This window comes from Asterias amurensis, chromosome 18 (genome assembly GCF_032118995.1).
Source record: "Asterias amurensis chromosome 18, ASM3211899v1".
Taxonomy (NCBI): Eukaryota; Metazoa; Echinodermata; class Asteroidea; order Forcipulatida; family Asteriidae; genus Asterias; species Asterias amurensis.
In genome coordinates, this window is record NC_092665.1 from 13,877,495 (window position 1) to 13,897,024 (window position 19,530).

General features: G+C 41.0%; 1 protein-coding gene across 1 annotated transcript; it reads right to left on the reverse strand.

The window, feature by feature from the left end:
* Window positions 1–148: 148 nt before the first annotated feature.
* LOC139950400 (DNA-directed RNA polymerase, mitochondrial-like) lies at window positions 149–19,202 on the reverse strand. Its single transcript, XM_071949045.1, has 26 exons — window positions 19,007–19,202; window positions 18,157–18,315; window positions 16,788–17,908; window positions 15,918–16,016; window positions 15,698–15,798; window positions 14,483–14,720; window positions 13,761–13,898; window positions 13,425–13,524; window positions 12,700–12,905; window positions 11,997–12,107; window positions 11,248–11,289; window positions 10,900–10,976; window positions 10,074–10,140; window positions 9,676–9,811; window positions 9,069–9,202; window positions 8,395–8,495; window positions 7,750–7,870; window positions 7,157–7,353; window positions 6,429–6,630; window positions 5,821–5,943; window positions 5,180–5,257; window positions 4,528–4,707; window positions 3,028–3,194; window positions 2,551–2,722; window positions 1,561–1,646; window positions 149–1,097 (listed from the first exon to the last, which is right to left on the reverse strand). Exons 1-26 carry the CDS (start codon window positions 19,110–19,112, stop codon window positions 962–964), a joined length of 4,398 nt encoding a protein of 1,465 aa, XP_071805146.1. The 5' UTR covers window positions 19,113–19,202; the 3' UTR covers window positions 149–961.
* Window positions 19,203–19,530: the final 328 nt, after the last annotated feature.

A 19,530-nucleotide genomic window follows, 5' to 3' on the forward strand; every position in this document is an offset into this window, starting at 1 on the left:
GTCTTGTTGTCGTTTATTTTGTCCTTATCAGAGACTACTTTTGTTGCTAATTTGATAAAAGATATGCAGTAATTTTTCTTTAAAAAAGTTTTTTGGGGTTGAAAAAAGTTTGTCCGTTTTGTAAGCACAAAAAAGTACAATCTTAACCCTCGGACTATCTGACCATTCAATATCATCCACCAAGGTTTGTTTTGTACATGCGTCCAGATTACAATGCCAGCCTATAATGGTAGCATGTGAATTCATCTACACAGTGCAGTCAACCCTCCTACTGTCTGACCATTCAATATCATCTGCTGTAGTTTAGAATAAACTGTTATCACTTGGCGAATGCATCTACACAGCACACAGTCAACCCTCCTACTGTCTGACCATTCAATATCATCCACTGTAGTTTTATTTTTAGAAAGATTTATAAACTATGCCAGCCTGCAATATGTGCTGAATGCATCTACACGGTACACAGTCAATCTTCCTTTTGACGCACCAGTCATTTTTCTTGAAGAAGAAAGTTGACTTCAAGACATTTTTGAGATAAAAGTCTCCTTTCTCAGGAACCTGTTTGATGCAAACCCCACCAGTCCGAGATTATTGTTCTTTGCCACTTTCCAACTTCAGCTGAAGAAGAAAGTTGACGTCAAGACATTACTGAGATCAAAGTCTGCTTTCTCAGGAACCTGTTTGATGCAGACCTCACCAGTCTGAGATTATTGTTCTTGCTGTCTTTCCATTTTCAGCTGAAGAAGAAAGTCGACTTCAAGACATTTCTGAGATCAAAATCAGGAACCTGTTTGATGCAGACCTCACCAGTCCGAGATTATTGTTCTTGGCCTCTGTCCATCTTCAGCTGAAGAAGAAAGTTGACGTCAAGACATTTCTGAGATCAAAATCTCCTTTCTCAGGAACCTGTTGATGCAGACCCCACCAGTCCGAGATTATTGTTCTTGGCCTCTTTCCATCTTCAGCTGAAGAAGAAAGTCGACTTCAAGACATTTTTGAGATCAAAATCTCCTTTCTCAGGAACTTGTTTGATGTAGTCACCTATGACTTTGAGTTGTGGGTTTTCCTTCTGTACCTTGGCACCTTGGGAGATCGTTCTGTATATCAGGTAAATAAAAGAAAGAAGATAAGAAACTCTTCCAGGCGTCTTCTATGGTTCCTATAAACGGTAATTTGTATATTGGTTAAATTAATAATAATAATAATATGCAAGTTTAACATCTATTAAATTGTTTGCAGTACCATAACATAGGATTCAAACTGCCTCTAGCTACCAGGCAATCTCGGTAGTCTAGTTGGTAAGACACTGCTCTAGAATTGCAAGGGTCGTGGGTTCAAATCCCACCAAGTAAATATGCCTGTGATATTTTTTTTTCACAGGACTATTGCCTGAAGTGTTCTATGTATTTTATAAGTTGTTATACTTTCAAAAAGCCCTATGAATTTCCTTGTGTTGGACAATAAAGTTTAATCTATCTATCAATCTACGGGTAGTCTCTTTTCCAGTCAAGTTTCTATAGAATGCATCCCCACAAACCGGAGGGAAAAGGGGGTACTCACAGGTCACCATATTTCTCCATCATGAACTCAGCTAGATTGTTCAGGATCGGTTCGCTGTGCAATCTCACAAACTGCTCTCTGCATATCTAAGCAAAAAAATAAAAACAAAAAATGTCAGCCTTTGAGAAAGACACTGCAAGGGTCAAAGTTTAACACAATGACCACTTGTTTGCATTTATACCACAACTTATATTTGATTGGTTTTAGTGAATGTCTCTTTTTACAATTTTATTTGGTCACAGCTGGTCTGTTTGTACAATCTCTTTGCAGTTTTAAAATTGTGCATACTCCTATTGTGTATTTTATAACTTTCCATTGTATATTGTTAATTTCTTTAATTGCTTGTCATTGTTCGCTTGATTTTGAACTTATTTTTAAATCTTGTTGTTCTTGCTGATTATCTAAATTTTTAATGTTTCTCTGTATTAGCGCCATGGAGCATTGTTTTCGATGGATATGGCGCTACATAAATTTTTACTATTATTATTATTATTACTAATATTGGTAAGCAGTTTGTAATAGACCTTTATCACGGTGCAGCCATCTTTAATTTCTCCCATTGATATCAATTTTACCAAACCTAGGCTTTAAGAACAAAATAGCCTGGTATCTGTTTGCAAAAGGATTATAAGCATTCATTATTGTTATTCGATACTAGGAACAAGACCAGGATGGAGGCAGCATGATAATGGTCAATAGCTAATTCTTGTTCCTTGTTCCCAAACAAGAATGAGAACTTACAGTTAAGTATTAAAACTATATACAAGTAGTTTTTCAAGACAAATAATTTTTCTAGTAGGCCTAGATGGTAAGCAGTGCCATTAAACTGGGCCCTTATCGCAAAAGGGTATTTGCGAAAAAAGGTCTATGATGGGTCTTCCTTTGATCTCATTGAGGGCGCTGCAGCCGTTTTCACAAAGCATCTTCGAATACGGAATTTAACTTGTCCTAAGTCCTGAAAAAAGACAGTCGGATTCTGTTTTCCCTTACTCTGTTCATGACATTGATGGAGGCGGCATGTGTCCAGAAACAGTCATGCACAGAGGCGTAAGCAATGCCCTCGTGGTGACAATTGAGAGACGTTAGCATCATGTGAGTTGAGTCCAAGGAGTGGATGAAGTTTGGTGGGAAGGCGTTCTTCTGCTTCATGGTATCCGGTAACCTGAAAAAAAAAACATTTAAAAAAAAAGGAGGATTAAAAGGTTTACCCTTTCGGCATCAATTTTGTTTGTTTTCATATTAACGACTTCTGGTAAAAAACATAATTTCTTCCTTGATAAAAACAGGATTACCAACCAAATTTACATTTGTTGCATAGTGCTTGTTACTGGTACTCGGCTGTTGTTTGCTTATCCTGAAAATCATGTGGAAATTTGGTTGGTAATCCTGCTTTTATCGCGGCAAAAATTTCATGCTAAGCAAATTTTTATGCTTAGCAGCTCTATGAAATTGGGCAGCGGGACTTACTCGTCTGTATTGGAGCGGTCAGTGTGGTACATGACATGGTCAGCGTGGTTAATGACCTTCATGTTCTTCTTGTGGTAGGGCTGGATGACCGGCAAGCCCAGGGGGGTTACCCACTCCACTGTCTGACCTGCCTTGGAGATCAACCACGCACAATCAGTCAACCAATCCTACGAAAGGAACCACAAACATTAAGCCAAGCTGTGATGGTGCGAACGAGGGCACAGGACACCTTTGGTCATAGACCGATCCATTAAAGGCAGTGGACACTATTGGTAATTACTCAAAATAATTATTGCCAGAAAAACCTTTCTTGGTGACGAGTAATGGGGAGAGGTTGATGGTATAAAACATGGTGAGAAAGGGCTCCCTCTGAAGTGCTTAGTTTTCGAGAAAGAAGTACTTTTCCACGAATTTGATTAAGTTTTCGAGAAAGAAGTAATTTTTCATATAAAAATTACCTCTTTATCAAAAACTACGTTACTTCAGAGGGAGCCATTTCTCACAATGTTTTATACTATCAACAGCTCTCTACTACTCGTTACCAAGTAAGGTTTTATGCTAACAATTATTTTGAGTAATTACCAATTGTGTCCTTACTACAAAAAAACCCAAGTGTGCCTGAACATTTCATTAAGAATTTGTTCGGCAGGCTGAAGGTTAAAAATCAATGTTATTTTGATCAAACATCATCAACATTTAGGAATGAACTACAAAAATTATCTGTAGGCCTACACAAATTTATCACTGAAAAACACTAAAAACGACATGCTTACAAAATATAACACGAAAAAAAAAAAAAAAAAATTAAAATCTAGACCAGTCAGTTACGAATAAAACAATCATTACTCTAAGTAAAAATACAAACTAGCAAAATTAAAAGTTATCATCAAGAAGAATTATACGATACACCTGTTAAAAAAAAACCTACATTCACACAAACATATACAAAAGTATGTACACAGATGGAATTGATCAAGAGCAAAAGCTATCACAAAAACAACGCAAATAATACAAGATACAAAATATGATGAAAGAACAGACATTTGTACAGAATGGTTAAATCTTGAACGTTGGAAAAGTGTTTTTTCTATATCAGCAGCGTTCTCCCGTAACAGTTGTCCGTTGGCCAGATACCAGTTGAAACACCGGAGGACCGGTCAAAATCCTCCCCAAGTGGTCTGGCGGGCTACTTCAGTGTTGAAAAGCTTCCCTATTTCATTTAAAAAGGTGATGGACTAGTTTAATGACAAGCCAACTAGTCCTCCAGGCAAGTCACAAAAAAAAGTTTAGGCCAAACTCAAGCATTTCCATTTACGACACATATTCTGGGGAATTGATACCCGAATCTCTCTGGTTTTCGTGAACATCTCCCGAAGGATTTTGAAGACATTTCACGCTGGGTAGCAAGCCTCATACAGCCTGATCTCTGGACCAAGTTTGACCTTAGAGCCCTTCCTCAATCTATCAAAATCAAGCATTTCCATTTTACGAGGATTTTACCTGAATCTCTCTGGTTTTCGTGAACATCTCCCGAAGGCTCTTGAAGACATTTCTCGCCAGGTAGCCGGCTGCATAAAGCCGGACCTCTGATGGTACCTCACTCAGCTGCTTGTGGATCTGCCACTTCCCGCCGTACATCGTCACGCCGTAAACCACCGTCATAACGGTCTGCTTCACAACCTACACAAAATATAAAACATTTAAAATGTTAAAAACTTCACTGGCTGCCTGTCAAATAAACAACTCCAGAGCAAAATCTTCTCCTTTGATTTCAAGTGGGATCCTTGGTCAATGATGTTACGGCCGAGTTGTCCCCAGATCTCCCTGTCCCTCATGCATGTAGATATTTCTCCAGCTGTCACAAACCCAGTGTCCCTTATTAGTAGGTCCACATAAGTCAGGTGACCTGGACCTCTTTGAACTCAACCTTGCTTTAGGCTCCCACAGTAGGTGGCAACGTCCCCTGGAAAAAAAAGTTGATTTGTAGCCCACACCTTGAAGTGGCCTTCAGGCCTTGTGTGTCTGGCGACTTGCATAACAAATTTGTAAAAATTTAAAAATTAGCTGTAACATGAAATTGGAAAATTTGACTTGTGAACCGTTTAGAAAGCCTGATTAATAGACTCGTCCGAGTCTTCTTAGTTTTACATACCTTGCGTTGAATGTGACCGGTTAACAGCTTGGCTTGTGGAACGCCATTCTCTGCATCTCTCTTGCAAATCTCTTCAACCTACAAATACATCCAGAAGCGATATTTTATAAATTCATTTGTTTTCATTTCAGTTTGTTAGCCAGCAAATAATAATAATTGAATGAATTATAAACTTAATGGTTATGGTGCTACCTTAATTATTCTTATTATAATTATTTGCTAATGAACTCAATGAATTGAAATCAATTCATTGAGTTCATTAGCAAATAATTATAATAAGAATAATTAAGGTAGCACCATAACCATTAAAAAGAAAAATGCTCACAGGTGCTTTAAATAAAATTGACATTGTCCAAAACTAATACTAATTTAAAAACATTGAACAAATTGCAAATAAAAAATAACAACCGAGAAAAATGACCCTATAAATCTGGATGGAAAAAATTGCTAAACATTCTGTGCCTGATTTAATAGAGCTGCTTTAAGCGTAGAAAATTATACTCATCAGAATAAGGTTACCAGCCAAAAGACCATTCCACAAGGACAATTTCTGACTGGTAACCTGCATATTTTTGCTTAGCAGAAAATTGTCAGCATTATTTTTGAGCTTAGGACCTTTGACCATCAGGTCAAGCTATTACCATTTGAGCGACTCCGCTGTACACGTCCTGTGGGACATCCGTGGGACAGAGGTTGACTTGGTGGGAGCCGATGACATCCCTGCCTAAGGCCGCGTAGTGCTGAAGACCGTTACACGATCCATCCTGGGAGAAAAAACAAAAACAACAACAACCCATCAGGGTAAAATACAAGAACAATCAATATGGTAAAATGTACTTTTTCGGCCGGCCTGGCCGCCAGTGTCTGTTCAAGCTTTTGGGATTTGCTTTTATGGTTTTATTGTGGTTTTTGATCATGTGGTTTCTCTTAAGGTCCAAGCCTGATGACCCGAATCTTAAACCATTCTTAAAGAACCACAGCTTTGGCTTTGGCTTCTACACCTTCCGCCTATGATCTGCCATCTTTTCAGGGGAATATCAATACCTACCTTCAGCTCCACTGAGTTTCTGCAATTCTATGTTTTTTCCCTTTAGCCCTTTACCTAGAGTGGCTTTTAGCCTTGTTTTGGGCGAACTTGAGTAACAAAATCTTTAAAAAAATCGTTCGAAATCCCGAAGCGAAACTCTACGCTTTCAAAAATTGCCAAGGGAGCCAGAGCCTTAGCCAAAAGTCGCACTGGATTACCTACCTGATGTACAGGCAAGTGGCTTATGAAGCCACTGGGGTCTGGAAGCTTCAGGGCGTTGATGATCTCAATGCAACAAGCGAGGGCCTGCCACTTGTCCTCGGCGCCCTTCCACCAACCCTTTCCCTCCAAGGGTTTTTCCGCCGAGTCCTTGATCTCCGGCAATATCTCATTTGCATAGGCTAATCTCTCGGGCAATGAGCACCTGGGATTAATAACATCAAGCAGTCACTGATTATCTTTTTTATGTGTTTGAAATGTTTTTATGCAAAATATTTGTTATCAATGTTTTCTTTGCTAACTTTGCGACAAACTGTGTTGAAGACGATCCAAGAGAACTTTTTTTTTTTGTCGGGGCCCAATTTCATAAAGCTGTTTCGGCAGAAAATTCTGTTTGGCAAGTTTCTTGCCTTAGCAAGAAATGATCGTGGGTACCGGTTACATCAATGCTAACTGTACAATATCCTGGCTGGTAAACGTCTTTTTGCTAAGCAAAAGTTGTTTAAGCTGAGCAAGTTTTAGTGCTTACAGGCTTTATGAAACTGGGCCAAGGGGTCGATTTCACAAAGAGCTTTTCCTATGTTGAGATAATTCAAGTGAGAAGACAATTACCAATAGTGTCCGGTGTCTGGTGTCTTTAACTCTTTGTGAAACCCACCCCTGGACTGTTGCAGGGTTTACAAGAAGAGGGAAACAAACAGAGACGAAACAAACAGAGGCAGCGCTAATACCTCTTCTTGTGACCGGTCAGATTAACCAGGTGGATCTTAAGCCAGTCGAGTCCTGCGGGACCCAGCGGTAGTCCCTCGGCGAACATTAAGATGCTCCGTGTGACGTCGCTGCCCATGTGATTGAAGTGGGGCGGGCATGGGTAGACCCGGCCACGGAAGTCCATGTTGTGTGGAAACCAGAAGATCTCGTTCCGATACTGAACAAAGAAAACCAAGTGGTCAGTGAAAATCGGTAACCACATTCATAGAGCTGTTTAAGCATGAAAAGTAGCTAAGCAACAATTTTGTGCTTACCAGCATAAGGTAACCAGCTAAAACATCATGTCATATGTTCCCTGTGACTGGTATTCTGTTTATTTTTGCCGAGCAGCAAATTTTCTGCTTAAGAGCCAACGAATCGGGCGCTGGGCCAAATTCTGTGGCTCTGCAGAGTTATGCGCTTACAGTAACCATTCTACGCTTACAGGTTAAGTCGAGAATGTCTACACTAGTCAAGTAGGCTAAGCAAAGAAAACTCACACTCGGGGGTGCTCATTGGAAGGTGCATGGAGACCAACTACGTTAATTTTTTGAAATTTCAATCATAAACTCACCTTGTCTGCGATAGAGAACTTATACAACGCATCCATCCTTAGGCTGTGCATCTCAGCTTGCTTCTTGCGTAACAGCGCCCTCTGTTGCTGAATCTTTACCAGGTCATTCTGGGTCAGCTCCCTACAGTTTGTGCATTTTTGTTGTTAGAGGAGAATTATAAAAGCAGCCGTTAAAAATATTGAATCCTGTTAATTGGCATTTCTATTGAAAGTGTACTTAAAAAAGAAACCCCAAAATGGCCTTGCCTTCTCGAAGTTGAAATTCATGGCCTGCTGTACAACACAGGGTAATCATGGGACCTTTGGCAATGTGACATAAAAAACTAGTGTAATGAGTCCACAGAAACCATTACAAAACGTTTCGGGCAGTTAGGGTTTCCTGGTCCCAATTTCATGGCTCCGCTTACTTCCGAATTCTGCGCTTATGATCACCATTCTCCGCTTACTGTGCAAGCGCCGAATATCTGCGCTAGCTATGTAAGCAAAGAATGCCTAGTAACGTTTAGTACGCGCATGCACGAGTACAAATTCTCTGAACTACGCTTGCCGTAAGCGCAGAATTCCCTGCTTTCGTAAGCGCTGAGTTTTTCCCATTATTGTGACCGCAGAAGTGAACTCTGGTTAAATGATAATAATCAAGATTACCCAGTCGGCTTGGGGATTGGTTCAACCACAGAAGGGGGCTGAGCAATGTCTAGCTCCGGACTCCCACCTTTCTGGAAGACGTTGATGATCACGTCTAAAATCTGAAGAAAAAAATAAAATAAATAAAATCTATGTCAAAGAACGCAAAGACTGTAGGTAAGGCAAACAAGAGCAGGCCTACTACAATGATTTCATCACACCAGGGGCCGCCTTCACAAAGAGCTCAGATTGATCATTACTGCAAATCAATCATAGTTGCTAAGTAAAGTGTGATCACTTTACTATGGTTATACTGACAATTTGTCTTGCAATGAACTGTATTGCTTTGCGAAATCGGCCCCAGGTCAACGTGGATGCCAGCCATTGCGCTGGAAGGATCTAGTCTATGAAGATGTCCAAATTCCACTATGAGAGGCAGAGCAACTAGCTACAAAGAGGCTTGAATGGGGACGGTTGTCCAAGGAGGGCAAGGGGCACCTTGTCCTTCAATGTTTCCAAAAGCCAAAGGCATACTTTCCCTTTTAACGAGCCATCACAGAAAAACACACTATTTAATCAAGCCACAATACAAACCACTCCTTGGTCTTTATGAGGTTGCATAGCCAACAAAAGCTACGGTCAATTTTGCCTTTAATTTTGAGTTGTTTATTTACTTGTTGATTGTTTATGCTTACAGGCTTATTGATGATCCATGGCGTAGAGGCTAGCTGGTTGAGCGAGTCGAGCACAGGATAGAGTTCAGCGGACTTTGTCTTCTGTAGTAAGGACTGGTGCTGTGGGGTGCCATCTTTGCAGCGCATGATTTTAGCTATTATAACAAAATGTTGTAAAAATATTATTCAGTAGATCACTTTTTTACTGGATCAACTTCTCAGTTCTGACGAGGTCTTAAACGGCAGTTTAAAACCGGCAGGGTCGATCCCAAGTCCACAACCCTGCAAGCTAGGTCTCAAACAGTCATTTAAGATTGAAGTAGGAAAAACTTACCTGTTTTCTGAAGTCCTTGAGCTCTGTACATGTTGTGCATTTTTATGAGACAGTTTTCAGATATGCAATTGTGTGCATAGTATACATCCTCGTATCCATGGCCTAATGATACGGCGAGATCAATCACCCCGGGGAACGAGGTTGTGCGCTAACTCGTACGAATGCTAACCGCAAACAACCGAGTATAAACAGCTCCAGCTAGTCATTATCAACCGTTTAAACATGTGATACGCTCTCCACCCATAGGAATAGCCAAACTGTCTGGGGTATTTATGAACTAAAATTATTACTCACTTGTGCTAAGCGGGAAAGCTCCAAACTTGACGGAGCACCATGGAATGGGCGGACTGATCATTGGGAGTAGGTTACTATCAAATGGCATCTCGATCCCTTTCACGTGTTGCAGCAGCTCAACAAGGGACGGATGGGGCTGTGTGGGAACGGACACAAATCATAGGATAGAAACAAAACGTCCTTCGACAAACAAATATTTGTTAAAGAGATATGAAATAAGAAAGCATAAACAACATTTTGAAATTAATCATTGAAGAATATCATTCAAGAAAACCATAAAGTAAACAAGCATGACAAAGTAAAAGCTAAATGGAATAAAAATTTACATATACAACTATTGTATATGACCGCAGACTGACTGAAAGTGTTTGTTTTTTTCCTCGAGTCTTGGTACTGACCTTAATGTAGCCAACTTGCTTGAAACCTCTGTAGGTGTACATGTGATATAGAGCTGGGATCATCTTCCTATGTTGGGGAAGAAAAGGAAACCCATAAAGACTCCTTCTGCAAATACATCGTGTCGTCGCTGACTGGTTAAGAGCAGCCAGACTCAAGCTCTGGGCCCAACGTCACTGTTTTCTCGTGACCCAGATGGCTGATTGATCTCAAACTTCTTGTGACACTGTCTAGAAAATCCTGTTCTATCACCCCCATTCTGAAACAACTACACTGGCTCCCTATCTCTCAACGAATCATCTTCAAGCTGAGGCTCATTGTCCACAAAGCTCTTAATGGCAAGGCTCCCCACTATATTTCTGAACTGCTTCAAGTTTACACTCCATCAAGGAATCTTCGATCATGTTCTATGCTTTTCCTCATTGAACCCAAGTCTCGACACTCATGGGGTGACAGGTCTTTTTCTTCAGCCACGCCACGCATCTGGAACTCTCTACCACTTAATCTTTGATCTTGTCTCTGTACCGCAAAATTCAAGTCTCTTCTCAAAACTTATCTTATGTCACAGGTTTTCAATGACTAATTTTGTTGTGTCTGTTTTTCTTTGAGTTGTGTTTTGTTTTTGTTTTGTTTTTGGTTTTACTGCGCCTTGAACACCCAGCAGGGTGGATATGTGCGCATTACAAGGCTTATTATTATTATTTTTATTAGGTTTGTCAGTTTATGTATATGGTGGATTACATAAAGTGCTTACACTGTCAGCGACTGTTTTGTTGGCAAAAACCAGTTCTGTAATGTCCCTTTAATTCTTTGTGAAAGAAAACTTACTCAGGTTTATTGGTGAAGGACATATTCGTGTTAATCTTGATTTCCCTGATCATCATTTCTGCCAGACGACTTCCAATCTACGGGGAAAAAAAGAAAAAAACAAGTTCTGAGATGTTGGCAACACCAAAGACAAAGATCATTCTTTGCCAGCAGAGTTTGATTAAAAACTCATCCATTGAGAAGGAAAACGATGCAAACATCTGGCCCCAATTTCATTCAGCTGCTTAGCACAAAAATTTGCTTAGCATGAAATTTCTTCCTTGATAAAAACAGCATTACCTTGACAAAATCCAAATTACGACCCCAACTTTAAAACAAATTTGTTGATGTTAACAAAAGGAATCTTACCCCAAGTGTGATATTTGCCGGCCAGTTTTCCACATCAGCATCCTGTGGTTAAAAAAAAAATAAATAAATAAATATCAATATTAACTTACAAAATAGTGGAAATAAAAAACATACAATATCAAAGCCTTATCAATATAAACCCGACCTGCATTTCTATCAACATTTTTTTCTGAGATGATGTATCTCTTCTGTTTTGTGGGTGATACTCAGCAGGATTGAAAGACATTTATGAGGATTAAACTCAACATTTTGAACATCATTCTTCTCTCAGTCAAAGATTTAGAATTGAAAAAACAAAAGAACCACCGGACCCATCTTTCAAAGAACCCTGCAGCTGGTTTCACGAAACGCTAGGATGAAATCCTATCTCGAATTAGGACGAGTAGCTCATTGGTTCAATGCGTCCTAACGTCTATGTATTTGGAACTTAACTTGTCAGAAGATTAATCCTAAGATAGAAATTAAATCCTCAGTTTGGTGAAATCGACAGGGCCCAATTTTGTAGAGCTGCTAAGCACAAAAATTTGCTTAGCATGAAATTTCTTCCTTGACAAAAACAGGATTACCAAACAAATTTCCACGTGATTTTCAGGATGAGCAAACAACAGCTGAATACCAGTAACAAGGAATATGCAACAAATTGAAATTTGGATGGTAATCCTGTTGTTATCAAGGAAGAAATTTCATGCTTAGCAAATTTGTGTGCTTAGCAGCTCTGTGAAATTGGGCCCAGCTGAAATTATACTCACCAATGATGGCCCTTCCGGCATACTGTCTTCAAGGCTCTTCCATAACTCACGATGATTCAGCGCTTTCACATTCAGACTCCGACTCACAAACTCTTTGTATAACTTCAAAACCTGAAAAGAAAAGCATATAAAGCACTCTTTATTGTACTGGGGTCGATTTCACAAAAAGTTAAGACTAGTCTTTATCTCAAGTTAGGACTAGCCTTCAGTTGTTAATATCTCCTTAGACTAGACCTAAGTTAGGAATAGTCATAACTCTTTATGAAATCGACGGCAGGATTGGTAGAGCTGACAAAACAGTCGCAAGACAGTGTTCATTGTTTTGTGTGATCAACCATACACAGAAAATACCAAACATATGAACATTTGGGCTCAGTCCATTGGGCAAGACAGGAGGAAATAGTGAACAACCATGCACAGTTTCTAGCATGTAGACACAATGTCTCTAATTTTGGGTCTAACAACCAAAATCAGCAGTTGCACTTCATAAAGGTTCTCAGATATACTTTCCTCGAAAACGACATCATTTGAGAGTGGGATATTTCACCGAAATAAATAGTTCAAGTATGAACTCCATAATCAAGGCATTCTACGCTTACATAGCTAGCGCAGAAATTCGGCGTTTGTACGTTAGCAGAGAATGGTGATCAAAAGCGCAGAATTTGGCGGTTAGCAGAGCCATGAAATTGGGACCTGAACTTGCCTTGTCAGCTACACCCATCTTGATTTTCCTGCGGATAAGATATTTGCGCTGAACTCTGTAGCCGAGCTCTCTGGACAGCAAGACGGTCATGTTTCCCTCCGTGGAGTTTGCGAGCTCATGCAGGGCATCCAGCATGAGATTGACGTACTCGTGGGGATCCATGATGGAGAAGAACGGATAGAAGTTTGTCTTACCCACCGTTGCTCCTGGAGGAAAGTCAACAACACAATCATAATAAACAAATACAATTAAAAATTCTGAGCTCCAGGTATACCTTGTAGGAAAGTGTGAGTTAATTTTTAAAGCCATTATACACTTTCGGTAAACAGTATTGTCCAAGTCCCACACTTCGTGTATCACAACTTATATATAAAATAATAATTGTGGAAATTTAGGCTCAATCGGACATCGGAGTCCGGAGAAAATAACGGAAAACCCACTCCTGTTTTCGCGCGTTTCGCCATGTCATGACATGTGTTTATAACAAATCCGTAATTCTCGTTAACGAGAATTTATATTGTTTTACCGTTTTCTCAAAAAGTAAAGCATTTCATGGACTAATATTTCAAGAGAAGTCTTTCACCATTACCTTCTGTAAACCCTGTAAATTATTTGTAAATCTGTGAACTTTTTTTTTTTTTTCTGTACCGAAAGGGTCCAATGGCTTTAAGAAGCGAGCTATAGGAAAGAGCATTATTGGAAAGAGCATTATTGTTTAAACTCACGTCTTAGATTATTCGCCCTGCGGAGTTTTTTCAGTTCATATTTGAAGCTTCTGGTCAAGGCCTCTCTCCACTCTTGCTTATGCTGCTCCAAAATAGCTTTCTAAAAAACGGAAAACAAAAAGGAACAGACTCATTGCTCAAGGCCTAAAATCTTTGTTTTTTTCATTCTTTTTTATCACTCACCACTCTCGTAGTGACGTCACTCCACAAGCAGGGTTTTTGGGGCCGACCCCGGTGAGCCCATGAAATGACGTCAAAACTATTCAAACGCACTGGGGGAAGACCAGGGTCGACCCAGGGAAGCTAAACGAAACCCACCCATTATGAACGTCCTACCTTGCTCTGATTATTTGACATCTCCTTCTCGATCGAGGGAATCAAAACCGTTTCGCTCTTCTCCATCTTCATTTGTTCGTCCAGCTTCTTCAGCATCTCGTCTTGGCTCATTATCTCTGGACATGGGCTCTGTTTACCCTGCAAGAAAAGTTGAAGAAAGTTGTGTAAAAAAATATATTCTGCTTTAGTACAGCAAACGCAATCTTGACTTTGAATGGCCTCAGTGCCTTGGTGATATGGACTCTGTTTACCCTGCAAGAAAAGTAAAAGAAAGTTGTGTAAAAATAATATATTCTGCTATAGTACAGCAAACGCAATCTTGACTTTGAATGGCCTCAGTGCGACGGTGATATAGACTCTGTTTACCCTTCAAGAAAAGCAGAAGAAAGTTGGGTCGAAGAAATATTCTTCTGTACTACAGCAAACACAATCTTGACTTTGAACAATGTTGAATGGCCCAAGTGTCTTGATGACGAAAGCTTGTTTCTGTAAAGACTTCCCACCAACCAAGGACTTGATTTTGAATGAACTGTTTCTTTTTCCAAATAAACTTGTCACAACCAAAACACCACCAAGCAAAGTAAAAAAAGAGACAGTTCTCCTACAATGCACCAGGATTGTTTTTGAGTTTTTTCGCTTTTGAGAAAAAATGTGTTTGACGTGATTCAAACGAAGCCATAGCCGAGCCAAACAATTAAGAAAAGTTTTGATTCAATTCATACCAGATGTGGCACCCTGCCCTTTGTATACAGCTCCTTCACGATACCGACGTTACATTGAGGGCGCTGTAACGGAGGCGGGGCCTTAAACCCTGGCTGAACATCTTCAAGTAGGCTCAAGATGACTTCTCTCTGGTCGATGGTGAAGGTACACTTCTGGAAGATGTCCTCGACGGTCAGTTCGTCGACCTTCATCTGGTCCAGACACTTGGTTACTGTTTTGTGGTTGATGTCTTTCATCCTGAAGAGGGTTCGTTTAAAAAAAAAAAAAAATCGATGAATATGAGAGGGATCAAAAAGAGATCGACCCGACTAACCAACCGACTGACCTAATCGAATGACCTGATGAAATGGTGACATGTGGGGACTTCAAATACTGTTCATCCTTAACCCAGTATGAACTTTATAATCAGTGAGCTTTCAGAAAATAAAACCAAAGATTTTGTTTTCATCAACAAACACAAATTAAGCATTAGATCATGAAAGACTCTCCCTTATTCAAAGCATTTTGGGGACCACTTTGGGTCTTAGATTGCTTTTAAACGTGTGAACAGCGTTTGCCCTTAACTTTTTCAGTGACTAGCCCGCAAGACCCGATTAGCTTGTCATTTCACTGGTCCCCTAGCCTGTTCACTAGTCCATACTTTATATGAAATGACATGCTTTTCAACACTGAACTAGTCAGCCAGGCCACTTGGAGTGAATTTCGACTGTCCGCGGGTGTTTTAAAGGAACAAGTTGCCTTGGACCGGCCGAGTTGGTCTTTGAAAAGCGTTTGTTATAAAATGCATATGGGTAGAAAGATGTTGTAAAAGTAGAATACAATGATCCACACAAACATGCACGGTTGGCCATTTATGGGAGTCAAACAACTTTTTGACTCCCATAAATGGCCGACTGTGTTAGTTCGCATAGGAAATGGAAAACCACGCAGTTTCCAGGCAAACTTGTGTGGATCATTCTATTCTACTTTTAAAACATCTTTCCAACCATATGCATTTTATAACAAACGGTTACAAACACATTTTATAGACCAACTCGTCCGATCTAAGGCAACGTGTTCCTTTAAAGTCTGGCATTTAGCTGTCAAGGGAGAATGCTGGTGAAGAAAACAAACTTGCACACTTTTGTGGGTCCCGATGTTCAAATATGCACGAGACTTGCGTTACACTTGTAGTCTATTTCGGAGGATATTTGATGAACGGTTTGTATTTGTACCTTCCCATACATTCCAGTGCCGCAGCATAAGACTGAAGATCCGGTGTCAACTTGCTGGCGACCATTTGTGAGAACAGCGCCCTCACTTGACTGAGATTTCCCTATGAACAAAAGGGGGTGGCAAAAAAAAATTGTTCATAATAAACCTCTAATTATTTAAATAAAACAAAATTACTGGTATTTTCAAACAGAACACATAAAAAACAGAAAATGAAGTTACCTTTCTTGCCCAAGCTTGCAGCATTGTATTGTAATGGCCAGTGTTGAGCTCCTGGTTGTGGAGTCTAGCTGAATCAAACAGCTTCTGGGCCTCCTCGGTCTATACAAGGAACAAACAAACAATCAATCAAGTCGGAACACAGGTGCGTTGGAACACAGGGGCGTCGGGACACAGGGGTGTCAGAACACACGGGTGTCGATACACAGTGGTGTCAGAACGCAGTGGTGTCGGAACGCAGGGGTGTCAGAACGCAGGGGTGTCAGAACGCAGGGGTGTCAGAACACAGGGGTGTCAGAACACACGGGTGTCGAAACACAGTGGTGTCGGAACGCAGTGGTGTCGGAACGCAGGGGTGTCAGATGGCAGGGGTGTCAGAACGCAGGGGTGTCAGAACGCAGGGGTGTCAGAACACAGGGGTGTCAGAACACAGGGGTGTCAGAACACACGGGTGTCGAAACACAGTGGTGTCGGAACGCAGGGGTGTCAGAACGCAGGGGTGTCAGAACGCAGGGGTGTCAGAACACAGGGGTGTCAGAACACAGGGGTGTCAGAACACAGGGGTATCAGAACACAGGGGTGTCAGAACACGACTGACAGGGGTGTCAGAACACCGGGGTGTCGGAACACAGGGGTGTCAGAACACAGGGGTGTCAGAACACAGGGGTTTCAGAACCAGGGGTGTCGAAACACAGTGGTGTTGGAACACAGGGGTGTCGGAACACAGGGGGGTCGGAACACAGGGGTGTCAGAACACAGGGGTGTCGGAACACAGGGGTGTCGGAACACAGGGGTGTCGGAACACAGGGGTGTTGGAACTAAGGGGTGTTGGAACACAGGGGTGTTCTACGAGTTTCAAAAAAAATATCTCACCATGCCACAGAAAATGCTGACGTCCATGAAGGGCTGCAAGTAGGCCTGAGGGCTGTCGACGTTGGTCCACCTCCGTCTCTCCTTCCCAGGTTTCACCTTCCCATCCCCTTCTTTTGCTACCACCCCTGGCAAATGCATGGAGCCTTTCTTCTCCAGTAACTCTATTGTTCGGGGGGATGAAACGACATTATCTGTGGAAGATGGCTGCCAACTGTCCGCTCCAATGTCTTGAGCGGCTCCCGTACGTAATTTTGACGAATCTGGCGATGTTTGTTCATCAATCGTTAATGCGTGATGTGGTTTGTTGGAGATTGCACTGGTTTTGTCTGCTATTGCACTTGATTTGTTTTCCACTAAGTCTACACTGGAATTGGTTGAACTGATTTTTTCAGGCAGCGAGAATGTTAATCTTTCCGCCCCAGATTCGTTTAGCGTGGGACTTGCGTTTTCACTTGACTGTTGACTTCTAAGCTGACCATCCTTACTACTGGCCGAGTCCCTGAGATTCGATGCTGTTTGATTACCAGTCTTGTTTCCCTGGTTCCTCTTCACAGACTTTGCTTTACTTCTCGCCCGTGGCTGCGTGATTTCTGTTGGGATTTTGACGATGTCTCCTGTGCTGCTCGTAATCTGTTGACATGCCTGGTTACCATCCTTTGTTCCACGGTTCCCTGCTGTTGCTTTTTCCTCGCTCGACGTACTCAATGATGCCTTTGTTGGTTTTGTTTTCCCTTTCCGAGGTTTAGTTGACTTCACTTCTTTCTGCTTGCTGATAGTTTTATCCGAGAGTGGAGCAGTTTTCTTAGATTTGCTCTTACCCGTACTGGAAGCTTTGGGATGTCGCGATTTGGAACTTGACAAATTACCCAAATCGGATGATAAGGTCGCCTTGGCCGCGGGGTCAAATATTCGTTCCGACGTTTCTTTATCTGCCGAGGCTGATCCCTGCAAGGAATTCGATACTGTTTTTGGCGATTGCTGCGAGGCTTCTGGCTGTTTGGAGTGATTCTGTTGTGATGTCACAGAGGGAACTCCCTCCGTGGGCGTCAGACTTTCTCCTTCACTTTGTTGCAGGTTTCCCTTCTGGTGCGCGTCCCTCTGATGCGCAATCTGGGATGTTGCTGCATTGCAAATATTTAAAAAAACATTAGTAATAACAATAATCATTGATTTGTATACAGCGCTTTACACACCCAAACAGGGTTTCAAAGCGCTTCCAATATTACCCCTGGTCACTTTGCCATTTAATTCATTCCTAAACTCGAGATAAGATTAATCCTAGCGTTCCGTGAAATCTGCTGCAGGGGGCACGGGATGGAGGCAATTGCCTTTGTTACCTCCGTGAACTATCCCAGGCCTGATAACTTACCATACTTTCTGCCTAAGCTTTGACCCTTAAGTTGAGATAGTGATGATGTTGCACAATCCACAGGCTTGACGTTTCTACGTACTTGAATCAATCTTGTTGTGTAATGTCTCCTCTGGGCCACCATACACAGAGTACATCCTTGCCGCAAGTACAAAATCCCTTAAGAAAACGAAGAACAAAGACAGACACGTCATAAAATGAATACAATTTTGTTGAAAATCATGTGAATTGAAAAATTTACCACGACGAGTCCAAAATTGTCTTTTTTAAGTACTTTTCCCACATAAAAATAATAAAAAAAACTGAATTTTCATTTAATCAGATAATCTCAATGATTTCTCACTCATAAAAAAAGACAAATCTGACCGCTAAAATTACGCCCCTTCTTTCAAACATTTTTAACCCACCCCCCCCCCCTAAAAAAAAAAAATGGTTTAATTTACCCGATTGCAAACATATACATTAGACTAAGGCCATGTCCGAAACGGCGACTTCGGCTACAGCTACTGCTAGATCGCACGCGTCTACCTATTCTTCAACACTGGTAGACGCGCCTTAGAGCGGCAGAATTGAGACCACAACCCCACAACTTCAATTCAACACAACAAAAATAACACGTCAAAATTATAATCAAACTACTGACACTAGAGTCCTAGACTACCTGTAGAGAGGAGCACATACTTCTTAATTAGAGCCAAGAGAAGTGTGTGTGGGTGGTACTAATTTAGAATTAGAGGTCACTCAAAATACATATATTTTTGCATAGTGTAACTGGTTAAGGGAAATTACATTCAATTAATTTGCGACAACACAACAGTGACACACACACAAATGCAGTTCAGTGAGTTACCTAATTTCCCGAGCGTTGATGACTTGTCAGTCACAAAGACTGTGTTTACAGACGTTAAGGTTATAACTCTGCAAGCGCCACTGAAAAGTTTTGAAATGAAAATCATAGTTTGATATGATTTCGCGACACAAGTTGCTTGCTTGCTAACTGTCTGAATGACGACGATAAAGACGTTCAGTCGTTCCCCTCCATAAACTACGCACGTGTTTTGTAATCGTATTATACAGCGCCCTCAATAGACCGATTTCTTTCTTCCCTCCCCCTTTTCCATTAATTTAGGGGTGGGAGATAGCACGTTGTGGCTTTACGTGAAACGGAACACACAACAAACAGTTTTACACAAAACAAAGCATGTTTTGTTCAAAGAGAGGTTTTTTTTAAGGATTGTTCTGATTATGAGTAGCCTAGTCCTATAGCCCGTTTTGACGTTTGTTTGTTTTGATGCACCACTCCCCCCCCAACCTTCGAGCTTTCGTTTACGCGCGCGGCTATAAAAAGACGCAGAGCGCGCCTTATGAGACAAG